General features: G+C 42.0%; 1 protein-coding gene across 1 annotated transcript; it reads right to left on the bottom strand.

Moving 5' to 3' along the window:
* Window positions 1–20495: 20495 nt before the first annotated feature.
* On the bottom strand, window positions 20496–21437 carry LOC146370433 (olfactory receptor 6N1-like). The gene has a single exon (XM_084954505.1). It carries the CDS (start codon window positions 21435–21437, stop codon window positions 20496–20498), a length of 942 nt encoding a protein of 313 aa, XP_084810631.1.
* Window positions 21438–22044: the final 607 nt, after the last annotated feature.

The following is a 22044-nucleotide window of genomic DNA, read 5'->3' as shown; positions in this document are numbered from 1 at the left end:
GGGTTTTCTTTTCTTTTTTTGAGTTGGTGCATGGTATCCCGGCCCCTCCACTGGTAAGCCTCGGCTCTGAATGTTCTTTTTTTAGAATGTTTGTATATTGATATTTATGATTGTGCTTTTATATGCCGTTTTAAATAATTATTAATAAATTGTTAAATGTTTTATCATTGAACCTCGTCTCTGTACTGAATATAAACAAACCTAAGCGCCTTTCTGGTGATTAGTGTTACTTCTAGTATTTTCTGGGTGAAATTCCCAGGGTGGCGTTGTCTTTCAAACTGTGAAGAGTATTTATTTTATTCCCACCTCGTGCTACCACACTTGGATAAATCTCTCTCTCGCCTCCAGGCAATACAAAATGCAGCAGCCAGACTACTAACTCGTTCTACCAAACGTGCTCACATTACTCCCATCTTATAGTCTTTACATTGGCTCCCAATAGAGTTTAGAATTCGCTTTAAAATTCTTGTTTTAACATACAGAGCACTAAATGGCCAGGCCCCAGATTATTTATCAAAGCTTCTTATAAAATACACTGCTGCTCGTCGTCTCCGCTCACAGACCCAGAGTCTGTTGGTTGTTCCCCGTACACGACTGAAGACAAAAGGAGACAGAGCCTTTCTGTCACGGTTAATGAAGGGCCCAAGATGCAGGCTCTTGCTGGTGGGAGCTAGGTTTATTTAAGGAGAGTAATGTACAAACAAAGGCGAGGGTGGCGAAAAACAGAACTGAGTAAAACCTAAACTGGGAAAAACTAAGCATAGAAAACAAACCTGAAACTTAGAGACGCACAGAGATGCAGGGACACATAGAAAGACAACCAGCGATGACGGAGGGAGATACCCAGACGAACCAGCAACGCACACGAGAAAACACAGGGCTTAAATACACACAGGGCAATCAGGGAATGGGAAACAGGAGGGAGGCACGGCTGGGAGTAATTGGACATAACGAGACAAGGGGACTTGACACAGGAATACACAGGCAGAAAAGACTAAACACTAAACTGAGGAAGAACAAAACCTAAAGAAATAGAAAACCAGAACCAAAATACATCACAACAATAGAAAACACAAAACGCTGTGTCAAAAGACCCAGGATCATGACACTTTCAGCCTGTTGCACCAAGGCTGTGGAACAGTTTACTACTACAATTAAGTTTGCTTGACTCTTTGGATTCTTTTAAAAAGCAGTTAAAAACTTTTCTGTTCAAACAAGCCTTTTGTTGATCTACTTAGTTTATATTTTTTGCATTATTTACATTTAACCTTTTACATTGTGTATAATGTCTATTGATTGTATTGTTTATTTTAATATTTGTGTACAGTGGTTTGTGACTGCCTGTCTGTGAAAAGCGCTTAATAAATAAACTTTACTTACTTACCTACTTACTTACTTACTTCACCCGCTCGCACAGGGTTTCTTTCTGGACAAGCTTCACCTTGTTTCCCCGCCCCCACTTCTCGTCTAGCAACTAATGTTTTGCTACTTGGCCCGACGGAGGATATTCTGCCCGGCCCGTCGGCCCAGCCTTCGAACAGGAAGAAGCGCTCACGCCGTCGACGCCCCTCGCCACAGTCGGATCCCAGGATTTCAGAGCGGCCGGCTGTGGTGAGTAGGACGGACAATATTTCTGATTTGAACTGTAGGACTGATTACTTATTGGGGTTGTGTTTTGTACAGCAAAAGACAATAAGAACTATTTATCACCTAATCAATCCCCGGCTCAGCTACCCTCAGCTCAGTCTCCCAAACCTCCAGTTCAGCTGCCACTAGCTCAGTCTGCAGTGTCACCTGCTCAGCTACCACCAGTTTGGCCTCCAGTGTTGTCACCCATCCAGTCAGCCACTCCACCTCCTGTTACACCTCCACCACAATCCTCTCTGCTCCCTGTAGGTCAGCCCTTAGCTCTGATCTCTGTATCTCAGTCTTCAGCCCCGCTACCTGTAGCTCAGTCGCTAACTCCACCACCATTTTCACCTCAACTATTACTTCAATTGCCGCTGGCTCAGTCCCCTGTTCAGTTGCCGCTAGCTCAGTCCCCTGTTCAGTTGCCGCTAGCTCAGCTGTCAGCCCACTCATTGATTCAGCCACCATCCTCACCGTCTCATCCTAAGCAGGGAACACACTATACAATAACATCTGCTGGTTCTCTAAAGCTGGCCTTCATAGAGACAGTTTTTTTCCTCCTGGGCCGCCCCAGAGGCTGGGTGTCAGCCACCAGCCAACTCTGGACCCCTGACCCCTAGAGGTTAAGAAGCAAGTGCCAGCAGCTTCACCTGGGAACTCAACTGAGCAGTCTCAGCCGTCAGCACTCGCTGAGAGCTCTAGTGAGGTCACCCATCTACCTTCGTCCTCTGTTGGGTGTGTTGGAGAACTCTTTCAGCCAGCAGAGGACTGCACCCTGCTGTCGCTGCTTGAGACAAACCAATGTGCTACTCAGCTCCAGTCAGCGTCAAACCTGCCAGAGGTCCCCGCACCTGCTGGTTCTGTTTTGTCCCTGCCAGAGACCTGCGCACCTGTTGGTGCTGTTCTGTCCCTGCCAGGGGTCCCCTAAACCTGCTGGTTCTGTTTTGTGTCTGTCACAGCCCTCATGGCTGCTGGCCCTGTGTCTGCCTACGCTGGAGGGTCCGAGGGGCTCGTTCAGCAGCCTGCTTCCGCTGGAGGGTCCGAGGAGCCCGTCCAGCCATCACCGTTGCCTGCAGTGCCACCAACTGCTCCATCACCTACGGTTTCCTCATCGTCGCCTGCAGTTCTTCCGGCAGCTGCTACAACACCCTTGCCTTCAGTGCCAACACCTGCTCCATCGCCTGCAGCTTTCACACCGTCACCTGCAGCGTCACCATCCGCATCTGCCATGCCGCTGTTTGGTTCCGCAGCTGCCACGCCGCTGTCTGGTCCAGCACCATCCTCGCCTGGTCCAGCCTCCGCCTCGCCTGGTCCAGCCTCCGCCTCGCCTGGTCCAGCCTCTGCCACCTCTACACCGCTATCCGATCCAGCTCGGCCTGAACCACCAATGACTACTTTTGATTTTCCCTCTACATTTCACCTTTAAAAACTATTTACTTTGCCTAGTTTGGTATCATTCTTTTCAGCACAACCTCGCGAAAACATAAATTACATTTATGTTTTCAGTTTGACATACTGTATTAGCACAACTGATCTAAAATCAGAAAAAAACATAAACTCAGAATAGAAAAAGTTATACTTTTTACTCTAACAACTACAAACATGTTTAATGAATCATATTTCATAACTTTAAATGTAAATATAAACTGTAAATTTTAAAATCCTATGCACAATTTTTGCAAACAAAGTTATTTGCAGCCATTTACCTTCTACCTTTTTTTTTTTAAATAATCATTTCAAATTATTTACATAACAATCAGGTGTTCTTCATTAAATAAGATGCCACACAAATGATTTGTGCCACTCCAAAAAATAATTTCTGTCCACTATAAAGGAGAACATCCCAAGCCTGATACCTGCAGGTCTCTTGTTAGTAAAGGTAACAGCGTTGTAATGATAGAAATAGTAATTAGTTAGATTACTCATTACTGAAGTAACGAGTAATAATAATAATAATGGATTGCATTTATATAGCGCTTTTCTAGGCACCCAAAGCGCTGTACAATTCCACTATTCATTCACTCTCACATTCACACACTGGTACAGGCAAACCACAGTTGTAGCCACAGCTGCCCTGGGGCAGACTGACAGAAGCGAGGCTGCCATCAGCCCCTCTGGCCAATACCAGTAGGCGGTAGGGTAAAGTGTCTTGCCCAAGGGCACAACGACCAGGACAGAGAGAGCTGGGGATCAAACCGGCAACCACCCGGTTACAGATGAGCTTCCCAACCCCCTGAACCACGGTCAGAGGAAATTAGAGGTTGCATGTCCAATCTGAAATGTTGCATGTTTAATCCCCTGAGTATTAATAACAATGATAATATCAAGAATAAATGACCACATTTATGTAAATTTTTGTCTGTGAGAGCCCTGACTTCAGTTAAAGATGTAAACATCATGCATGACTGATTTGTGTGTATATGTTGAAATAAAACAAACAACCTTTCTGGAGACCTTTCTTTCACAACAACTCCATGCACATGTGATTAGCATGTTATTTCTAACAGAAGATAAAAATATACTAAAAGATTATCAAGTAAACATGATGATTAAGCCTCAGGGTCATTAGTCCAGGGCACTCCTTGATCCCCAGGACATTAAGTGTGTGTGTGATGCTCAGGGAGCAGCAGTCTCCAGGCTGATGTAACTGTGGGCTAAACTCTCTGCTCGAAGTCCACTAACATCAGGCACTAAGGAACAAAGAAAAATATTTTCTGTGGGCATTTGTTATTTTTAAATATATTTGTATTCAAATAAACCTCAGGTCAATGTGTACAACACTCATCTTTACTGAAAATAACAGTCAAAACTAATGTATACTAGAGCTTATTTCATAAATGAAATTATTCCCACCTTGTAAACAGCCAGTAACATTGAATTAGACAAATATTTGTCACTGACTAATTAGAAAACCTTAAGATGCTTACATGTGAGGACCCAAGTGAGAGATAATAGTCTATAATGGAGAAATATCTCCTTACCGGAGATATTTAATGAAAAAAGTTCCCCAATCTTATGTAACTTTTACAGAATAAAGTAGACCAAAAAGCAAAGAAATGATTGATAATTCATTGATAAAACAACTACAAAACTAAAGAGCTTTTTTTTGAGTTAATGCAAAATCAACACAAAAAATGTTCTGACTAGGTGGGTAACCTCTAGTTGTCTACTTGCCACCATCCTAGTCACACAGAATGGACTCAGACTGCACACAAAGTCCCATTGTTAAAGAATCATGCACTCAAATGCATAACCTGCTCTTTAGCCCTGAATACAACATAATAAATTAATCTTCTAAATATTAGTTTTAATTTTAAATGAGGTTTTGTGTTTTACTGTTATTATAGGTTTTGTGTAAAACTAAACTGTAGGTTTTGTGTTTTACTGTTATTAGGGCGACTGTGGTTCAGGGGGTTGGGAAGCTCATCTTGTAACCGGAAGGTTGCCATTTCGATCCCCAGCTCTGTCTGTCCTGGTCGTTGTGTCCTTGGGCAAGACACTTCACCTACCGCCTACTGGTGATGGCCAGAGGGGCCAATGGCGCGATATGGCAGCCTCTCTTCTGTCAGTCTGCCCCAGGGCAGCTGTGGCTACAACTGTACCTTGCCTCTACCAGTGTATGAATGTGAGCGTGAATGAATAGTGGAATTGTAAAGTGCTTTGAGGGTCTTGAAAAGAAAATCCTCACTGCACAGTTTTACACAAACTGTAAATACTAAACTATTTGTTTTAAATTCTCTTAACATTTTAACACTTGTATTATTTTATTACATTTTAATACTATTATAAGTATTATTATTATTATTATTATTATTATTGTTGTTGTTGTTGTTGTTGTTTTTAAATATACCTGTAAACTATATGTTCATGCAGGGTTGGGGAACACGAGTCTAAGAGTTTCATTACGGGTAAATGTTGCTACAATGTTTTCTGTATATGACAATAAACTTGAACTTGACCTTGACATCACCCTCCAGGGGCCATTTAAAAGAATACAGGTTTAAGGCACTTCACTTTCAGACCCAGAAGCTGTCAAACTTTTACATAAAGTCTGTGGGGCAGCAGTGGGGAGGTTGCACAGGGAATGTTTGGCAACATCTTCATTTTTCAGCAAAACAAGGATCCCAAATACACTGCTAAAGTAGTAAAAGCATTTTATCATTTGAAATAATTTTTCAAAGGGACATGTTTTAAACAAAAATGCAACAAACTCTTGTTATAAAATTAATGTAACATAATTATCAGACTGTTGTCTGATTTCCTCATGTAAGAATCCATCCCTTAATGAACAATTATTAAAATGGCACACTTTTCCCATTTTTTTTAAAAAAGAGACTTTTTATTCTCGATAAATGTTGTTAATTTTCTTTCTTAGAGAGAAACATTAATTTGCTCCTTCAAAAGTATTGTAGGCTAAAGACAGGATAAGATTGCTTTCCTTTGACTGTGGTAGAAAATATAGAAATAGAAATATAGAATTCCTAAACTGTATGAATTCTAAAACCTTTGAACTGTCAGCTAGTGACACGGCAGCAATATACAGGGTGGGCCATTTATATGGATACACCGTAATAAAATGGGAATGGTTGGTGATATTAAAGTCCTGTTTGTGGCACATTAGTATATCTGAGGGGGCAAACTCCTCAAGATGGGTGGTGACCATGGTGGCCATTTAGAAATCGGCCATCTTGGATACAACTTTTGTTTTTTTCAATAGGAAGAGGGCCATGTGACACATCAAACGTATTGGTAATGTCACAAGAAAAACAATGGTGTGCTTGGTTTCAACCTAACTTTATTCTTTCATGAGTTATTTACAAGTTTCTCACCACTTATAAAATGTGTTCAGTGTGTTGCCCATTGTGTTGGATTGTCAATGCAACCCTCTTCTCCCACTCTTCACACACTGATAGCAACACTGCAGGAGAAATGCCAGCACAGGCATGCAGTATCCATAGTTTCAGGTGCTGCACATCTTCACACCATAGACAATTGCCTTCAGATGACCCCAAAGATAAAAGTCTAAGGGGGTCAGATCGGGAGACCTTGGGGGCCATTCAACTGGCCCACGACGACCAATCCACTTTCCAGGAAACTGTTCATCTAGGAATGCTCGGACCTGGCACCCATAATGTGGTGGTGCACCATCTTGCTGGAAAAACTCAGGGAATGTGCCAGCTTTAGTGCATAAAGAGGGAAACACATCATCATGTAGCAATTTCAAATATCCAGTGGCCATGAAGTTTCCATTGATGAAGAATGGACCCACTATCGTTGTACCCCATATACCACACCAAACCATCACTTTTGTTGTTCCAACAGTCTTGGAGGGATCCATCCAATGTGGGTTAGTGTCAGACCAATAGCGGTGGTTTTGTTTGTTAACTTCACCATTCACATAAAAGTTTGCCTCATCACTGAACAAAATCTTCTGCGTGAACTGAGGGTCCTGTTCCAATTTTTGTTTTGCCCATTCTACAAATTCTGTGGGCCGATCTGGGTCATCCTCGTTGAGATGCTGCAGTAGCTGGAGTTTGTAAGGGTGCCATTTGTGAGTAGCTAATATCCGCCGAAGGGATGTTCAACTAATGCCACTCTCCAGTGACATGCGGCGAGTGCTACGCTGTGGGCTCTTGCTGAATGAAGCTAGGACAGCCACTGATGTTTCTTCATTAGTGACAGTTTTCTTGCGTCCACATTTTGGCAAATCCAACACTGAACCAGTTTTACGAAACTTAGCAAGCAGTTTGCTAACTGTAGCATGGGAGATGGGTGGTCTCGTAGGGTGTCTTGCATTGAAATCTGCTGCAATGACCCTGTTACTGTGCTCACCAGATATCAACACAATTTGGCTTATAAGAGCTTAAGAAATGAACAAGACAAACTAATAATAATCAAACATCAGGAATCACAAAACAAAAAGCAAGCAGGTTTATACTTTACAAGATTCAATTCCAGAGATTCTTCACATGCTAAGAATACATAACAATAAGTTCAGCTACTTCTCCCAACTAAACAAGACAAACTCTTTTGCTGGTATTTATGGCTGCAGCACCGAGGAGGAGAATGAGGTGGGCGTGGCTAAACTTGAGGTCCAGAGTTAGAGACAATGGCAGTCTTCCTCTTTGGCAGAGTTTTTTGTTTGTTTTAACTACCATAAATTCCACAGGTTTTCAGAATTGTAGAGGATAATAACCTTTTTATTCTTCTCAAGGGAAATTCAAATGTTTCTTAAGTGGTCCAAAATTGGATTTGAATTTCCACATTCTCAACTTTTCATATAAAAAAATCAACTACACTTTCCAAGTCAAAACAACATTCTGATATCGTTCATGTTGATCCTAGTGGTATGGGTAATTCCTGCCATACAGCTTGATGTCATCCATGTAGAGGAGGTGGTTGACACTTGCTCCATTCCGTCGTCGGTCTTGTTAATTATCTTGTATCATGTTGTTCTCCAGAGTGTAGAACATCCAGCTGCAAATTTGGTGAAACTATTACAAAATCGATCATCAACCTATGGCCTAATGTGTCCTGGTGCCATGCTCATCTATGAATACCCTTATATTTAAGCATTGTGTTTGTTATAGACAAGCTGTAGTTTGCAAAGGAGTCCAAGAACAGAATACCCCTCAGGTTCAGATCAGCCAGACCTTTCTTCATAATCATACCCCAAGAAGCTGTCACTGATTGTGCCCATTTCAGCAATGAACTCTCCCAGTAGGACAATTCATAGTTTCCATATGACACCAGAGCTTCAGGGTAACATTCACCAAGTGGCCAAAACAGTTCCCCTCTGCCCTCCGGTCATCCTTTGAACATCTTTGAGTTTAGTTTAGCCAAAATGCTGGACAATCCATGTCCTATTGGAGACACTAATTGGTATTTGTAAATGACCATGGCAGACCGGATGACATTTTTCTGCTTTTCAGCATCTTTTATTTATACTCAGGGTTGCTGTTCATCCACACACAGCAGCAGCTTTCGTTTCATTATAAAAAGAATATCCAGAGAGAAGGAAACTATGGATTTGTGCCAATTGCTCTCCCCAGGTGGAGCCATTTTTTGCCCTAGTTAGGGAGGGCAAGGAAGCACAGACATGGAAGTACACTTATTATTACACTGAACATTTCAGAACAATTCTCTATGCTGTTGCATGATGGGGCAGAAGGTTGAGGGTTGCAGATATAACAGACTCAATAAACTGATCTGCAACACACTACACACTACGATAGTCGCACACCCTTAATACCACATCCTTTACAGAGAAAATTGCAAAGTCAATATAGTAATATAGTATATAGTAATTCTGTTTTATGAACATTTAAAACCAATTTTAAATGCAGAAAAATGGATTGTAATAAGTGAAATGCATTCACTGCCTGCTCTACAGAGGGTGCAAATGTTTATATGACAGTGTCATCAGCATAAAGATTTATTTTTTCTAGAAAGCTTTTACCCAAATCATGTATAAAACAGAAAATAAAGCAGATCCCAAAATAGAACCCTGGGGGACACCTTTTGCCCACTCAAGAAAAGCCCAGTTATTGTTGTTTATCTGGCTTGTTGCCGGAATTCTGAAGGGTCACATGTTTAATCGTCTGAGAATCAAAATAATGACAATATCAGGAATAAAGTAGCACATTTATTCACATTTTTGTGTGTCAGAGCCCTGATTCCATTCATGAGATGACGTGACGAATGAGGTGAAGAAGACAAAGATGACATTTTATGAAGATGACTGTCGTGTGGCATGTTTCCTGCATGTTTTTGCTTCTTTGGTGAAAGGGAACCCTTCTCAAACATAGGTATGATCCTCTACATCTTAAGTCTGAAGGTGCAAGCATGAAATAAAATCACACCTCAGGAACCTATGACATCTGCTCCATCTTTAGTCTACTACATATGTGGCCAGTTTTTAGCCACATGCATAAAACGTTATTTTGCAAAATGGCGAACTCCATCTGGTCGATTTGTGGCTATGAATATGTTGAAAGATGCATTTTCACACTAATTAATGTATATTTATGGTTACAATATTCTTTGTTTTGGTGAATTATTTTAAATGATTGTACTATTAAAATGGAAATAATAGCAAGTATATAATAAAAGTAAAGCAAACATCATGCATGACTGAGTTGTGTGTTTTTGTTGAAAGAAAAAAAAACTTCTCTGGAGACCTTTCTTTTGAGACAACTCCCTGCAAACATGATTAGCATGCTATTACTAACAGAAGATAATAATATAATAAAAGATTATCAAGTAAACATGATGATTACTGGACTAATGACCATTAATCCAGGGCACTCTTTTATTCCCAGGACATTAAGTGTGTGTGATGCTTAGGGAGCAGCAGTCTCCAGGCTGATGTAGCTGTGGGCCAAACTCTCTGCTACAAGTCCAGTAATATTAACACCAAGGAACAAATAAAAATATTTTCTTATTTGTAAAATTATTTTTAGTGAAATAAACCTCAGGACAGTGTGTACAAGAATCATCTCTACTGAAAATAACAGTCAAAAATAATGTTTACTAGAGTTTATTTCATAAATGAAAATATTCTCAGCTTGTAAACAGCCAGTAACACTGAAATAGACAAATGTTTGTCACTGACTAATTACAAGACCTTACAGTGTTTTCCTTTGAGGAAGCAAGAGAGAGGTAATAGTATCTAATGGAGAAATATCTCCTTAATGGAGGTATGAAAAAAATGCTTCCCAGTCTCATGTAACCTTTCTCTAGTACAGAGTAAACTGGGCCAAAAATCAAAAAAGGACAGGTGAGCTTTCCCTGATAAAGAAACTAAAGAGCAACAAAAATGTAGATATTTAGGATTTTATTGAGTTATTGCAAAATCAACACAAAAAACAACTTCTGACAAGGTGGGCAGCCTCTACTTGTCTACTTACCACCATGTTAGTTGCAATGGACTTAGACTGCACACACAGTCCCATTGTTAAAGAATAATGGGCTCAAATACATAACCTGGTCGTTACCACTGAATACAAATTAACAAATTAATCTTCTAAATAGGTTTTGTGTATTATATGAGAGAAACGTTGAGACCAGCATAGAGAAAAAACATTAAATAGACAACCTTAGGAGTACAGTTTCATTTCACCAGCTACAGCCACACTAGGGCCTACCTACAGACCAGTGTTCACTCCCACTGTACTAAAACTGGCTGCAATTTACTTAGAAAGCACTAATGTGATGTGACAAAATGGCTACACGAAAACATTTTTAGTTATGAAGCAAATTACTGATAATGACCAAATTAAAATTTAAAAATACCAGTGTCAACAAGCAGAATAAAAGATGGATACAGCTACCATTTACTAGTGATGGCCCGCTTGAAGCTGACGCTCCGGTGCGTGTGTCAAAAAAATCAACACACTGCTTCAGAAGCACTGTGTCGAAGCTTGATTCGTTTGGCCAGAGTCACGTGATCAGTGACGTCCGAAGCTTCATTTAGAGCCTAACTGCTTCGGTGTCTGATTCAATGGTTTATAAGGAAGTGAATCATTTGCGGGATTTGTGGTGTTTTGATGGTGACTATTCTGTCCCTCCTGTTATTTCTAAGGTATGTTTTTTCTAAGTTTGTTATATGGCGTAATCATTCGTTCTGTAATTAACTGTTGCAACGTGTCAGAAAATATGTTTATTCCTGATCTTGTCTGGGCAAAGCCTGCCATCTAGTGGGTTGACAGGGTCGCGCCATGTTAGAGCGCAAGCAGTGGTTTTCTCCCAGGGCTCGACAGGGAAGGTCCATTTCTCTGTGTCTCTGTAATTTCCTGCATCTGACGCCCTTGAAAAGGCATAATCTTTTTACAAAAAAGAAAAATAAGGATCAGTAAAGCTCTGAAGAATGCCACGCGGTCTCCTGAGTGTTTACTGAAGCCATTTAATGTTTAGCTCACTGCATAAGCTGGATAGAGACATTCAGCTGAGGGCAGAAGAGTAAAAAGATTGTCCACGCATCAAGTGCACTGCCAGGATCCTGAGACACTCCACTCCAGCGACAGCAATCATGTCCAACCACAGAGACACCTCGCAGCTTTCACAGCTGGAAGTCAGGTCGGAATGCAGATCAGCAGCTTCACGCCGGTCAAACAGCTCAGCAGCAAGCCTTGCTGCAGCACGAGCACGAGCTGAAGCCGAAGCTGCTCGAGCAAGAGCAGAATATGCCAAATGCCAAATAGACATGGAGGTCGAAAAGGCCCGGATGGAGGCAGCGCTAAATGCTCTGAAGCAGGAGGGAGAAGCAGAAGCAGCACATGCAGCCGCAAGGGTCCTAGAGGCTGCAGTTCTGGACCAAGCAGAGTCTGTGAAGCCATCAGACATCCCTGCCACAATAGCTGCGGCTGTCAGCCGCACTCAAGAGTATGTAGATACCCACTTCCACAACAACACTAATATGGAAGGTGAGTCAAAACACAGTAGAGAGCAAAAATGTGACTTAGACAACACCCACACTACAGGGCCAGACATATCAGCAGCAGCTGCGCGTGGGTACCCCCCCAGTTCTCCACCCGTTTGGCAGCTCAAACTTCCACCTCCCCATTGGTCCAACCATGTTGGAGCAGCCACACCACAACGACAAGCAGATGTATCAGACCTCGTTGCCCTCCTCTCACGTCGTGACCTACTGACAGCAGGACTGACAGTGTTTGATAACAAGCCAGAGACTTATCTAGCATGGAGATCTATGTTCCACAATGCCACTGAAGATTTAAACCTAAAGTGCAGTGAAGAACTTGATCTGCTTACTAAGTGGCTTAGTGGGGAGTCTCTCCAGCATGCTCTGAGAATCAGGGCTGTCCATGTTAACAATCCAGAAACAGGTCTGCAGCGTTTATGGCAAAGGCTAGACAGGATTTATGGCTCATCAGAAGTTATTGAAGCTTCTCTGTTCAAACGCCTAGAGAGCTTTCCCAGAGTTACTCCGAGAGACAATCACCTTCTTCAGGAACTTGCAGATCTCCTCCTGGAACTTGAAGCAGCAAAAAACGAAGGATATCTGCCAGGCCTCAGCTTTCTCGACACTCCAAGAGGCATAAACCCAATTGTGGAAAAACTCCCACATACCCTGCAAGAGTCATGGATCAAACAGGGGTCCAAGTATAAGAAAGAACACAGAGTGCACTATCCGCCTTTCTCCTACTTTGTCCAGTTCGTAAATAGCAATGCTGAAATGAAAACTGACCCCAGCTTCATCCTACAAAATTACAGCACTGGGCACATGAAGATAGAAAGGCCACTGGTGAGACAATCACATTTTAGAGCCCCGCTAACAGCAAACAAAACACAGGTTGGCACACCCAGCAACAAATCTAACACTCACTCTCTTGATCCCGACAAACAGTGTCCAGTACACATGAAGCCCCATTCACTTGCAAAATGTAGAGGGTTTAGGATGAAAACACTGGATGAGCGGAAAAGTCTGCTCAAAGGGCTCTCGATCTGTTACAAGTGTCTCTCATCAACAGAACACAGGGCCAAAGACTGTAAAGCTGATATTCGTTGTCTGGAGTGCAAAAGCGATACCCACATCTCCGCCATGCATGCCGGGCCACCCTCTTGGACAAGTGGGAGCTTTGATTCTACACCAGAGGCACACGGCGGGGAGCCAGACATCCCGAGCTCCACAGTGACTACATCTAACTGCACTGAGGTATGTGGACAGGGACAACAAGGACGGTCTTGTTCTAAAATTTGCATGGTGAAAGTATATCACAGCACAGCCCCTCAAATGAAAACGAAAATGTATGCAATTTTAGACGACCAAAGTAATGTGTCACTGGCTCGTTCTCCCTTTTTTGACATGTTTAATGTACATGGTGAAGCCTTTCCATACACAATGAAAACATGCTCTGGCACAACGAACAAAACAGGCCGTAGAGCTCACGGCTTTGTCATTGAGGGTGTTGACGGAAAAGTGTCCATACCACTACCAACACTGACAGAGTGTAATCAGATTCCTGATAACAGGAGTGAGATACCCACCCCAGAAGCTGCAGCTGCTCATCATCACCTAGCTCACATAGCCGCACAAATACCCCCTCTTGATCCAGAGGCAGATATTCTCCTCCTCTTAGGCCGTGATGTAATTCAGGCTCACAAGGTTCGACGCCAGGCAAATGGGCCCAATGAAGCACCTTATGCCCAAAAGCTTGATCTTGGATGGGTAATTGTTGGGGATGTTTGCCTCTCGGGAGCTCACAGACCCACAGTGAACTCCTACAAGACTAACATACTGGATAATGGCCGCCCCAGTTTTCTCTCTCCCTGTGGCAACAGAATCTACACAAAGGTGAAGATCACAGAAGAATGCCCCCTTTTTGAGAGCACACAGGTCAAAGATGAACTGGGCAAACACATCTTTCAACAAACTACTGATGATGACAAAATGGCACTCTCTGCAGAAGATAAGACGTTTCTGAACATTATGCACAAAGAGTTTGCTAAAGATGATGCAAATAACTGGGTCGCCCCCCTGCCCTTTCGTCATCCCCGACGTCGCTTACCCAACAACAGAGAGCAGGCTCTCAACCGCCTCATGTCCCTATGGAAGACATTAAAGAGAAAGACGGAGATGAAAGATCATTATGTGGAGTTTATGAAAAGGATCTTTGACAAAGGTCATGCAGAAAGGGCACCCCCTCTCAAACCCCACCAAGAATGCTGGTATCTCCCACACTTTGGTGTTTACCACCCCCAAAAGCCAGCAAAAATCAGAATAGTCTTCGATTCAAGCGCCCAGTTCGAAAATGTGTCTCTGAATCAAGTGCTGTGTAAAGGCCCAGATCTCAATAACAGCCTTGTGGGCGTGCTTCTCAGATTCCGAGGTGACCCACATGCTGTGATGGCCGACGTGGAGCAGATGTTTCACAACTTCACGGTCAGAGAGGACCATCGTGATTATCTGCGTTTCCTGTGGTTCCGCGATCACGACCTGGATGGAGAAGTGGACGAGTTTCACATGACAGTCCATGTTTTTGGGAATTGCCCGTCCCCCTCAGTTGCTATCTATGGACTCAAGAAAACTGCTGTGGAAGGAGAGAAAGAATATGGCCGTGATGTAAGGGAATTTATTGAGCACCATTTTTATGTAGATGATGGGCTAAAGTCATTTCCCTCTGAGACCCAGGCGATTGACGTCCTTCACAGAACACAAAGGATGCTGGCTCAGTCTAACATCCGCCTTCACAAGATCTCATCCAACAGCCCTGTAGTCGTCAGTGCCTTCCCAAGTGAAGATCTAGCCACAGGCCCGCAGGAACTCCAACGTGGACAACACGCCCCACTCATGCAACGCAGCCTTGGGTTAGGCTGGGACCTGTCGACAGACCAATTGTCATTTCAAGTTGAAATCAATGACAGGCCTTTCACCAAACGTGGTGTATTGTCAGTCATCAACAGTTTGTATGACCCACTTGGCTTCGCTGTGCCAGTCAGCATCGAAGGCCGCTCCATTCTGAGAGAGATTTCTATGGACATTAGCGAATGGGATGCACCACTGCCGAGGGAGAAACAGGACAAGTGGCAGCAATGGAAAGATTCCCTAAAGCACTTACAACAGCTCAAGATCTCCCGCATGTATACATCCATCTCACTATCTGAATCTCAGAGAAAAGAAATGCATGTTTTTTGTGATGCATCCACAAAAGCTGTTGGAGCCGTCGCTTACCTGAAACTCACAGCAGGCAATGGGCTCAGTGAAGTTGGGTTTCTTCTTGGAAAGGCCAGGCTGGCTCCAAAACCAGACATCACAATTCCAAGACTGGAACTTTGTGCTGCTGTGCTGGCTGTAGAAGTGGCGGAAATGGTCCAGCAGGAGCTTCACACTACTATCGATGAGGTGAACTTCTACACCGACTCGAAGGTGGTCCTTGGATATATTTTCAATGAAAAAAGACGCTTTTATGTGTATGTGCATAACCGTGTGGAGCGCATTAGGCGTTCTACCCAGACCCACCAATGGCATTACGTACCCACACAGCTAAACCCAGCTGACCATGCCACACGAGCACTGCCCGCTGAGCATCTGTCTCACTCTACATGGCTTAGCGGACCTGCCTTCCTTACAGATTCAGGCCAACGACAAATACAGAAAGAACCTTTTGACCTTGTTTGCCCTGAAAACGACACTGAGCTGCGCCCAGATATCGTATCCTGTGCCACCTTTCTGTCAAAAAAAGAGCTCGGGACCACAAGGTTCGAGAGATTCTCAAATTGGAGCCGTCTGCTGAAAACTATTGCCAGACTGCTGCACATTGCCAAGTCCTTTAAAGGAGAAACAGAGAGCGCATGTCGTGGATGGCACAAGTGCAACAACTATGCTACAGAAGAACAGCTCCAGCAGGCCAAGGTTACTATCATTCGTGCAGTTCAAAAAGAGGTGTATGCGGATGACATCAAGCGCATGGAGCAGAGTGAGTCCATTCGCACACAAAGTCCACTTAGCAAGCTGAGTCCTTACATAGACGCTGATGCAGTTCTTAGGGTCGGTGGCCGGCTCGCAAGAGCTCAACTGTCAACAGATGAGACACACCCCATGCTCATTCCCAGTAAACACCACATAACCCAGCTCATAATCAGACACTTTCACGCACAAGTATGTCATCAGGGCAGACACTTCACCGAAGGGGCAATCAGAGCTGCAGGTTTTTGGATTGTGGGTGGGAAAAGAGCCGTCAGTAGTGTCATCTTCAACTGTGTCATATGCCGCAGATTAAGGGGCAAGCAACAAGAGCAGATCATGTCAGATCTACCAGAAGACAGAATGTGTACAGACCCTCCTTTCACGTGTGTGGGCCTAGATGTTTTTGGTCCGTGGCCTGTTACAGTCAGAAAGACACGAGGAGGTCAAGCAGAGGCCAAGAGATGGGCAGTGATCTTTACGTGTATGAGCACTCGTGCCATACATATCGAAGTGATAGAAGCAATGGACACTTCATCTTTCATTAATGCTCTGCGCCGTTTCGTTGCCATGCGAGGTGCTGTTAAGCTACTCAGATCCGACTGCGGCACAAACTTTGTGAGTGCTTGCAGAGAACTCCAAATCGACAAGAAGGGTTGTCATAATGACAAAATCAACACGTATCTTGGAGACAGAAGCTGTGAGTGGCAATTTAACCCTCCACATGCATCGCACATGGCTGGATCTTGGGAGCGCATGATTGGCGTCAGTCGGCGGATCCTTGACGTAATGCTGCTGCAGCACGGAAATGCAAAGCTCACACATGAGGTGTTAGTGACATTCATGGCAGAGGTCACTGCAATAGTCAACTCAAGGCCACTTACCACAGTTTCTGCTGACTCAGAGCATCCTGAGATTCTCACTCCTGCCATGCTACTCACACAAAAGGTTGGTGCGCCCCCAGTACCACCAGGTCAGTTCCACGATCAGGACCTGTTTAGATCGCAATGGAGACGTGTACAGTACCTGGCCAACGTCTTCTGGGGACGATGGAGGAGAGAGTACCTCAGCGGACTACAGGGTCGTCGCAAGTGGAGGGCATCAAAGCCCAATCTACAAGTTGGAGATGTGGTCCTGCTCAAAGAGGGACAAGAAAACAGGATTGACTGGCCACTAGGGCTAGTCACAAAGACCTTCCCCAGTCAAGATGGCAGAGTAAGGAAGATCGAAGTCAAGATCATCCGCAGTGGCGAATGTAGAGTGTACCTGAGACCCATCAGTGAAGTCGTCTTGCTGGTACCTAAGAGCTAAGTCTGAAAGACTCTTAATATCCTTTGTAATAGTGGGATTCAGCTTTAGTTGGTGTGACGTCCTGCAGACGTCAGGCGGGGAGTATTCTGTCCCTCCTGTTATTTCTAAGGTATGTTTTTTCTAAGTTTGTTATATGGCGTAATCATTCGTTCTGTAATTAACTGTTGCAACGTGTCAGAAAATATGTTTATTCCTGATCTTGTCTGGGCAAAGCCTGCCATCTAGTGGGTTGACAGGGTCGCGCCATGTTAGAGCGCAAGCAGTGGTTTTCTCCCAGGGCTCGACAGGGAAGGTCCATTTCTCTGTGTCTCTGTAATTTCCTGCATCTGACGCCCTTGAAAAGGCATAATCTTTTTACAAAAAAGAAAAATAAGGATCAGTAAAGCTCTGAAGAATGCCACGCGGTCTCCTGAGTGTTTACTGAAGCCATTTAATGTTTAGCTCACTGCATAAGCTGGATAGAGACATTCAGCTGAGGGCAGAAGAGTGACAGATAGCGAACCACTGATCATTCCACTGAGAGACTTGAAGCCAGCCAGGAATAGAGAAGGTTTTGTTGTGTGGGAGTATTTTGAGTTGATTTTGGTCAATCGGGTGGGTTTTCCAGCTTTGTGTTCTGGCCGTTTGCTTTTGTTTTGTGCGTGTTTATTTTATCTTATAATGGGAAAAAAACTTAAAATGTCAAAAAAATCTGCTTTCATAATATAAATATCATTAAATAACTTTCACTTGACTCTTTACATGTAATGTTATAAAAATATATATTTTATTGTTTAATTAATCTGAAAATGTTAGTCTGCCAAATGTGCAGTAATTTAATCTATTTATTCTCTTTAGCTGATAGTTTGTGGCCCAGATAGACTGTATAACTGCATCTCTACCAGTTTCTCTGCACTCCAGCCTCCTCTGTGCCATGTGAAGGGAATTTCCTTAAGGCAGGAGAAATGATCTCCACGAAAAGGAACAGGTTCAGCCATCGCACACTAGAACAAATTCTCTTCTTAAATAAAAATGAAAAAGGTTTACTTTAAATGCATCATGTTTTTAATTTGCAAGTTCATAAGCATTTTCCCTTTCCATTTCACAATCAATTCTACCCCCAGGTCAAAAATATGTCTAGGAAAATTTCCCTAATATAATATTATTTATAAATATACCCGTCTAGCACTTGCACAAGTGCATGGAGGCAGGACCTCACAGCAGAAGCATACTCCATAATGTGTTGTACATTATTATATGTATATTATATGTAATGTGGTATTTTTCAATTATTGTATTTACCAACATCAAGAAGTCACAGGCAAAGAAAGACCACACCATGGTGCATGTTTGAACAAGGAGAGGTTACTGGTCAAGATTATTTATTAAACAAATAAACCACATTTTTTTAACCCCCCAAAAATACACGTTTAAAGCAACACAACGGAGGCCCAATATCAGACAGAATTCCACTCTGTAGAGTGAGCAGTCATGATGAAGCGGTTGGTTTTATTTTGTGGATTCAAGCTGCTCTTCATATTTTTGGCCACCAGATGTCACCAGAGAGGACTGTGTTGAAAAGCTTCGAGTAGTGAACCGTTTTTCAATACAAGCTTCAGTGCTTTAGAAAGCTTCATTTGGCCATCACTACCATTTACCATTCGTCAGTCCCATTTTAAAGCCTTGGGATTAACATTTTCCCCGTCACCAGTCCAATCACTACCTTGGTTTTGAAACCAGATGTGATAAGATAGGAACAGGCCTGACTCTGACTGAGAATAGCCCAAATATCCCTTCTTTCTGAAACAGGGGATATACAAAGTTTATTTAATTTTTATTCAACATGACCCAAAAATCAATGACTAAGACCCTAAACTAAGCAGGGAAGTGTTTAGAGTCAAGTCTGAGGAGCTTTTTCCCCACATGCATGTAGATGTCTTTTTGCAACCACAGGTATCACCTCCTGGTGGCCATTATTAAAAATAATGCAGATTTAAAGCACTTAACTATTCAGACCCAGAAGCTGCATCTAACTTTTACATCAAGGCAGCAGTGGGGAGGTTGCAATGTTAGGAATGTTCCATGAATCCAGGAGATTCTTGAGGTACTGAACATGTAAGGAAGTCTTCAGATAACTACCAAGGTGACTTCAAGGCAGAGAGAAAAGCAACATTAGCAGATGAGCCGTTTTTAGGAGCACGAGGGAGCTTGATTGTTACTCAGCAATTTTTCTCCTGCAAACCTCCACCTGAGATTCAGAGAGACTGAGAAAAAGCAAAAGTAATGTAATTTGCATTTTTTTGTGACTACATTACTCATGCCCTTTCAGTGACAGATTCATGCTGTTGTCAGTAGAAAGCTAAAATAAACTATTTGCATCTGTTTGGTTATAAATCTACAAATTATAAATGGTCCTTGTTTAGATTTGACCCTGTTGTGTCCAAAAGAGTTGTGTGATGTGTGAATTCTGTGTTGTCCAACATTGTGAGTCCGGCCCTATAGTACTACGTATCTGATGCAGTTAGCAATGGATTTTCAAGAAAGGCAACATATTATATCTTTATCACAAATGCCATCTTGATTCTTTGTACACAGACAGATATCTTTTGAACAAATGTTGCTGATGCACATGTGAGCTAATGTCCAGCATTTAATAAATGAATTCATGAATAGATGACACATGCACATTTAGGCAGGTTATTCCCCCCCCGATATCAAACAGAATCAACTTGTCACACCTTTCGTGTTCTGACTCTGCAGGAATTATATTAAATGAGAAAAGTTGAGAATAATTGCTTTACTTTTAGATAAAAATAAGAATAATTATGTGCATATTGTACTTTACATTGACACATAATAAAGTAGTGCTTAAGAATTCACCAGAATCCAAGAAATTAAGCATCTGTCTCTCATCACAATGCTCAAATCATAGCTAAAAATAAGACATGGCTTTACATAAATTTACATTTGATAATTTTACATCACATAACTCCATACTGAACTTTTAGAACTCGAATTATAATGAAATGGAAACATGAGACATTATGTGGCCATTAATCAAATCAATCATTCATCCATCGTTAAATGTTATCATACTAGTAACATGTATCATATTTTCCTTTTTTATCTGAATATCAGTGTCAATCTTTTAATACTATTGGCTTTTTACACCGAATCTTTGATATGCTAGCCTACACAAAAATATCATTCGCCTTCGAATTTTAGTCAGGACCCAACCGTAACAAACTGGATTTAAAATAGGAGGGATGATGAGGAATTCAATGGCCATGAAGTTCTTTAAATGCTGTGGCAGAGATGCTGATCCAAACCTCGAGAACATGAGATCAAAAAGCAAAGCAGTCGTGACATTCAGCAGACAAAATAAATGTGGCACACAAGTCTGTGTGAACTTTTTCCTACCTGCTCTAGATTTTAAAGCTACATTAACAAGCTGCACATATGAACATGCAATGCAGACAGCATGACAACAATAAAAGGTGATGAGAATCAGCCCGACAATGTCATTCACTTTTGTTGAACCACAAGCAAGTTTGACAATTGACCAGTTCTCACAGTAAAGCTTGTTTATGTTGGAGCCACATAATTTAAGTGTTGACGTTAAGCTTATGACGAGAGTCTCAAAGCAGAGAGGAACAAGCCAGGACAGAGTGACTAACACCGCAGTCCTTCGTACAGACATTACAGAGTGATACTCCAGTGGTCTACATATGGCCAAATATCTGTCATAAGCCATTAGGACTAAAGTAGAGTAGTCAACCTTTGCATTTGAATATATAACAAACACTTGCAAAAGGCATCCAACATATGAGATTAGATGTGTGTCAGACAACAGATCAAAGGCAAATCTGGGAAAAAACCCAGCAGTCCCATAAAGTCCATTAATACACAAGGAACACAAAAATATATACATGGGTTCATGTAGGTTTTGATCTGATATTATAGTTAAAATAAGAGATATGTTTACCATCAAAATGAGAAAATAACACAGCAAAGTGAGAAAGAAAAGTGTGACTCTGTAGTTCACAGTTGCACTGAAACCAGTCAGAGAAAACACAACTATACTAGATGTATTCATTTTGCTACCTTGATATGTAAAAACATCATTAACTATAATATTGGCACCTTTACTGTAAGTGCACTTGCTTTAGAAAGCTGCAAAATTTAAGGCAGGATGTTGGAGAAGACTCCTCCTTCTACATTGCTGCCGTGTGATTTGCTGACAGTTCAAATGTTTGAATTTAATATATTTTAGGAATTCTATATTTCTATATCTATCTTTTCTACCATGATGAAATAAAAAACAATCTCATCATGTTTTTAGTCCACAATATTTTTGCAGGGTCCAACTTAACGATTTTCTCTAAGAAAGAAAATGAACATTTATTGAGAAAAAAGTCTCTTTTAGAAATTTTTTTGTGTCATTTTATTATTACTGTAACCTTATTGCACAAGGAAACCAAACAACAGTTTGATAAATTAGATACATTCATTTTTAAACAAAGTTGTCGCATTGTTGTTTGAAAAGTGTTCCTATGACAAATGATTAAGGACCAGTTGCAGTACTAGTCTAGAGTAACCCCCTCATTTCTTTAGATTTTGTTCAGAAAATTCTAACGAGCTCTGTTTTATGATCACATTTATTCTTCAACACAGTCTGAGCTAAGTATTTTTTAAAGTATTCA

This window comes from Perissodus microlepis, chromosome 16 (genome assembly GCF_051167445.1).
Source record: "Perissodus microlepis isolate ML-2025 ecotype Zambia chromosome 16, ASM5116744v1, whole genome shotgun sequence".
Lineage (NCBI taxonomy): Eukaryota > Metazoa > Chordata > Actinopteri > Cichliformes > Cichlidae > Perissodus > Perissodus microlepis.
Note: the sequence above shows the minus strand (reverse complement) of the source record. Positions and strands in the feature narration are given on the sequence as shown.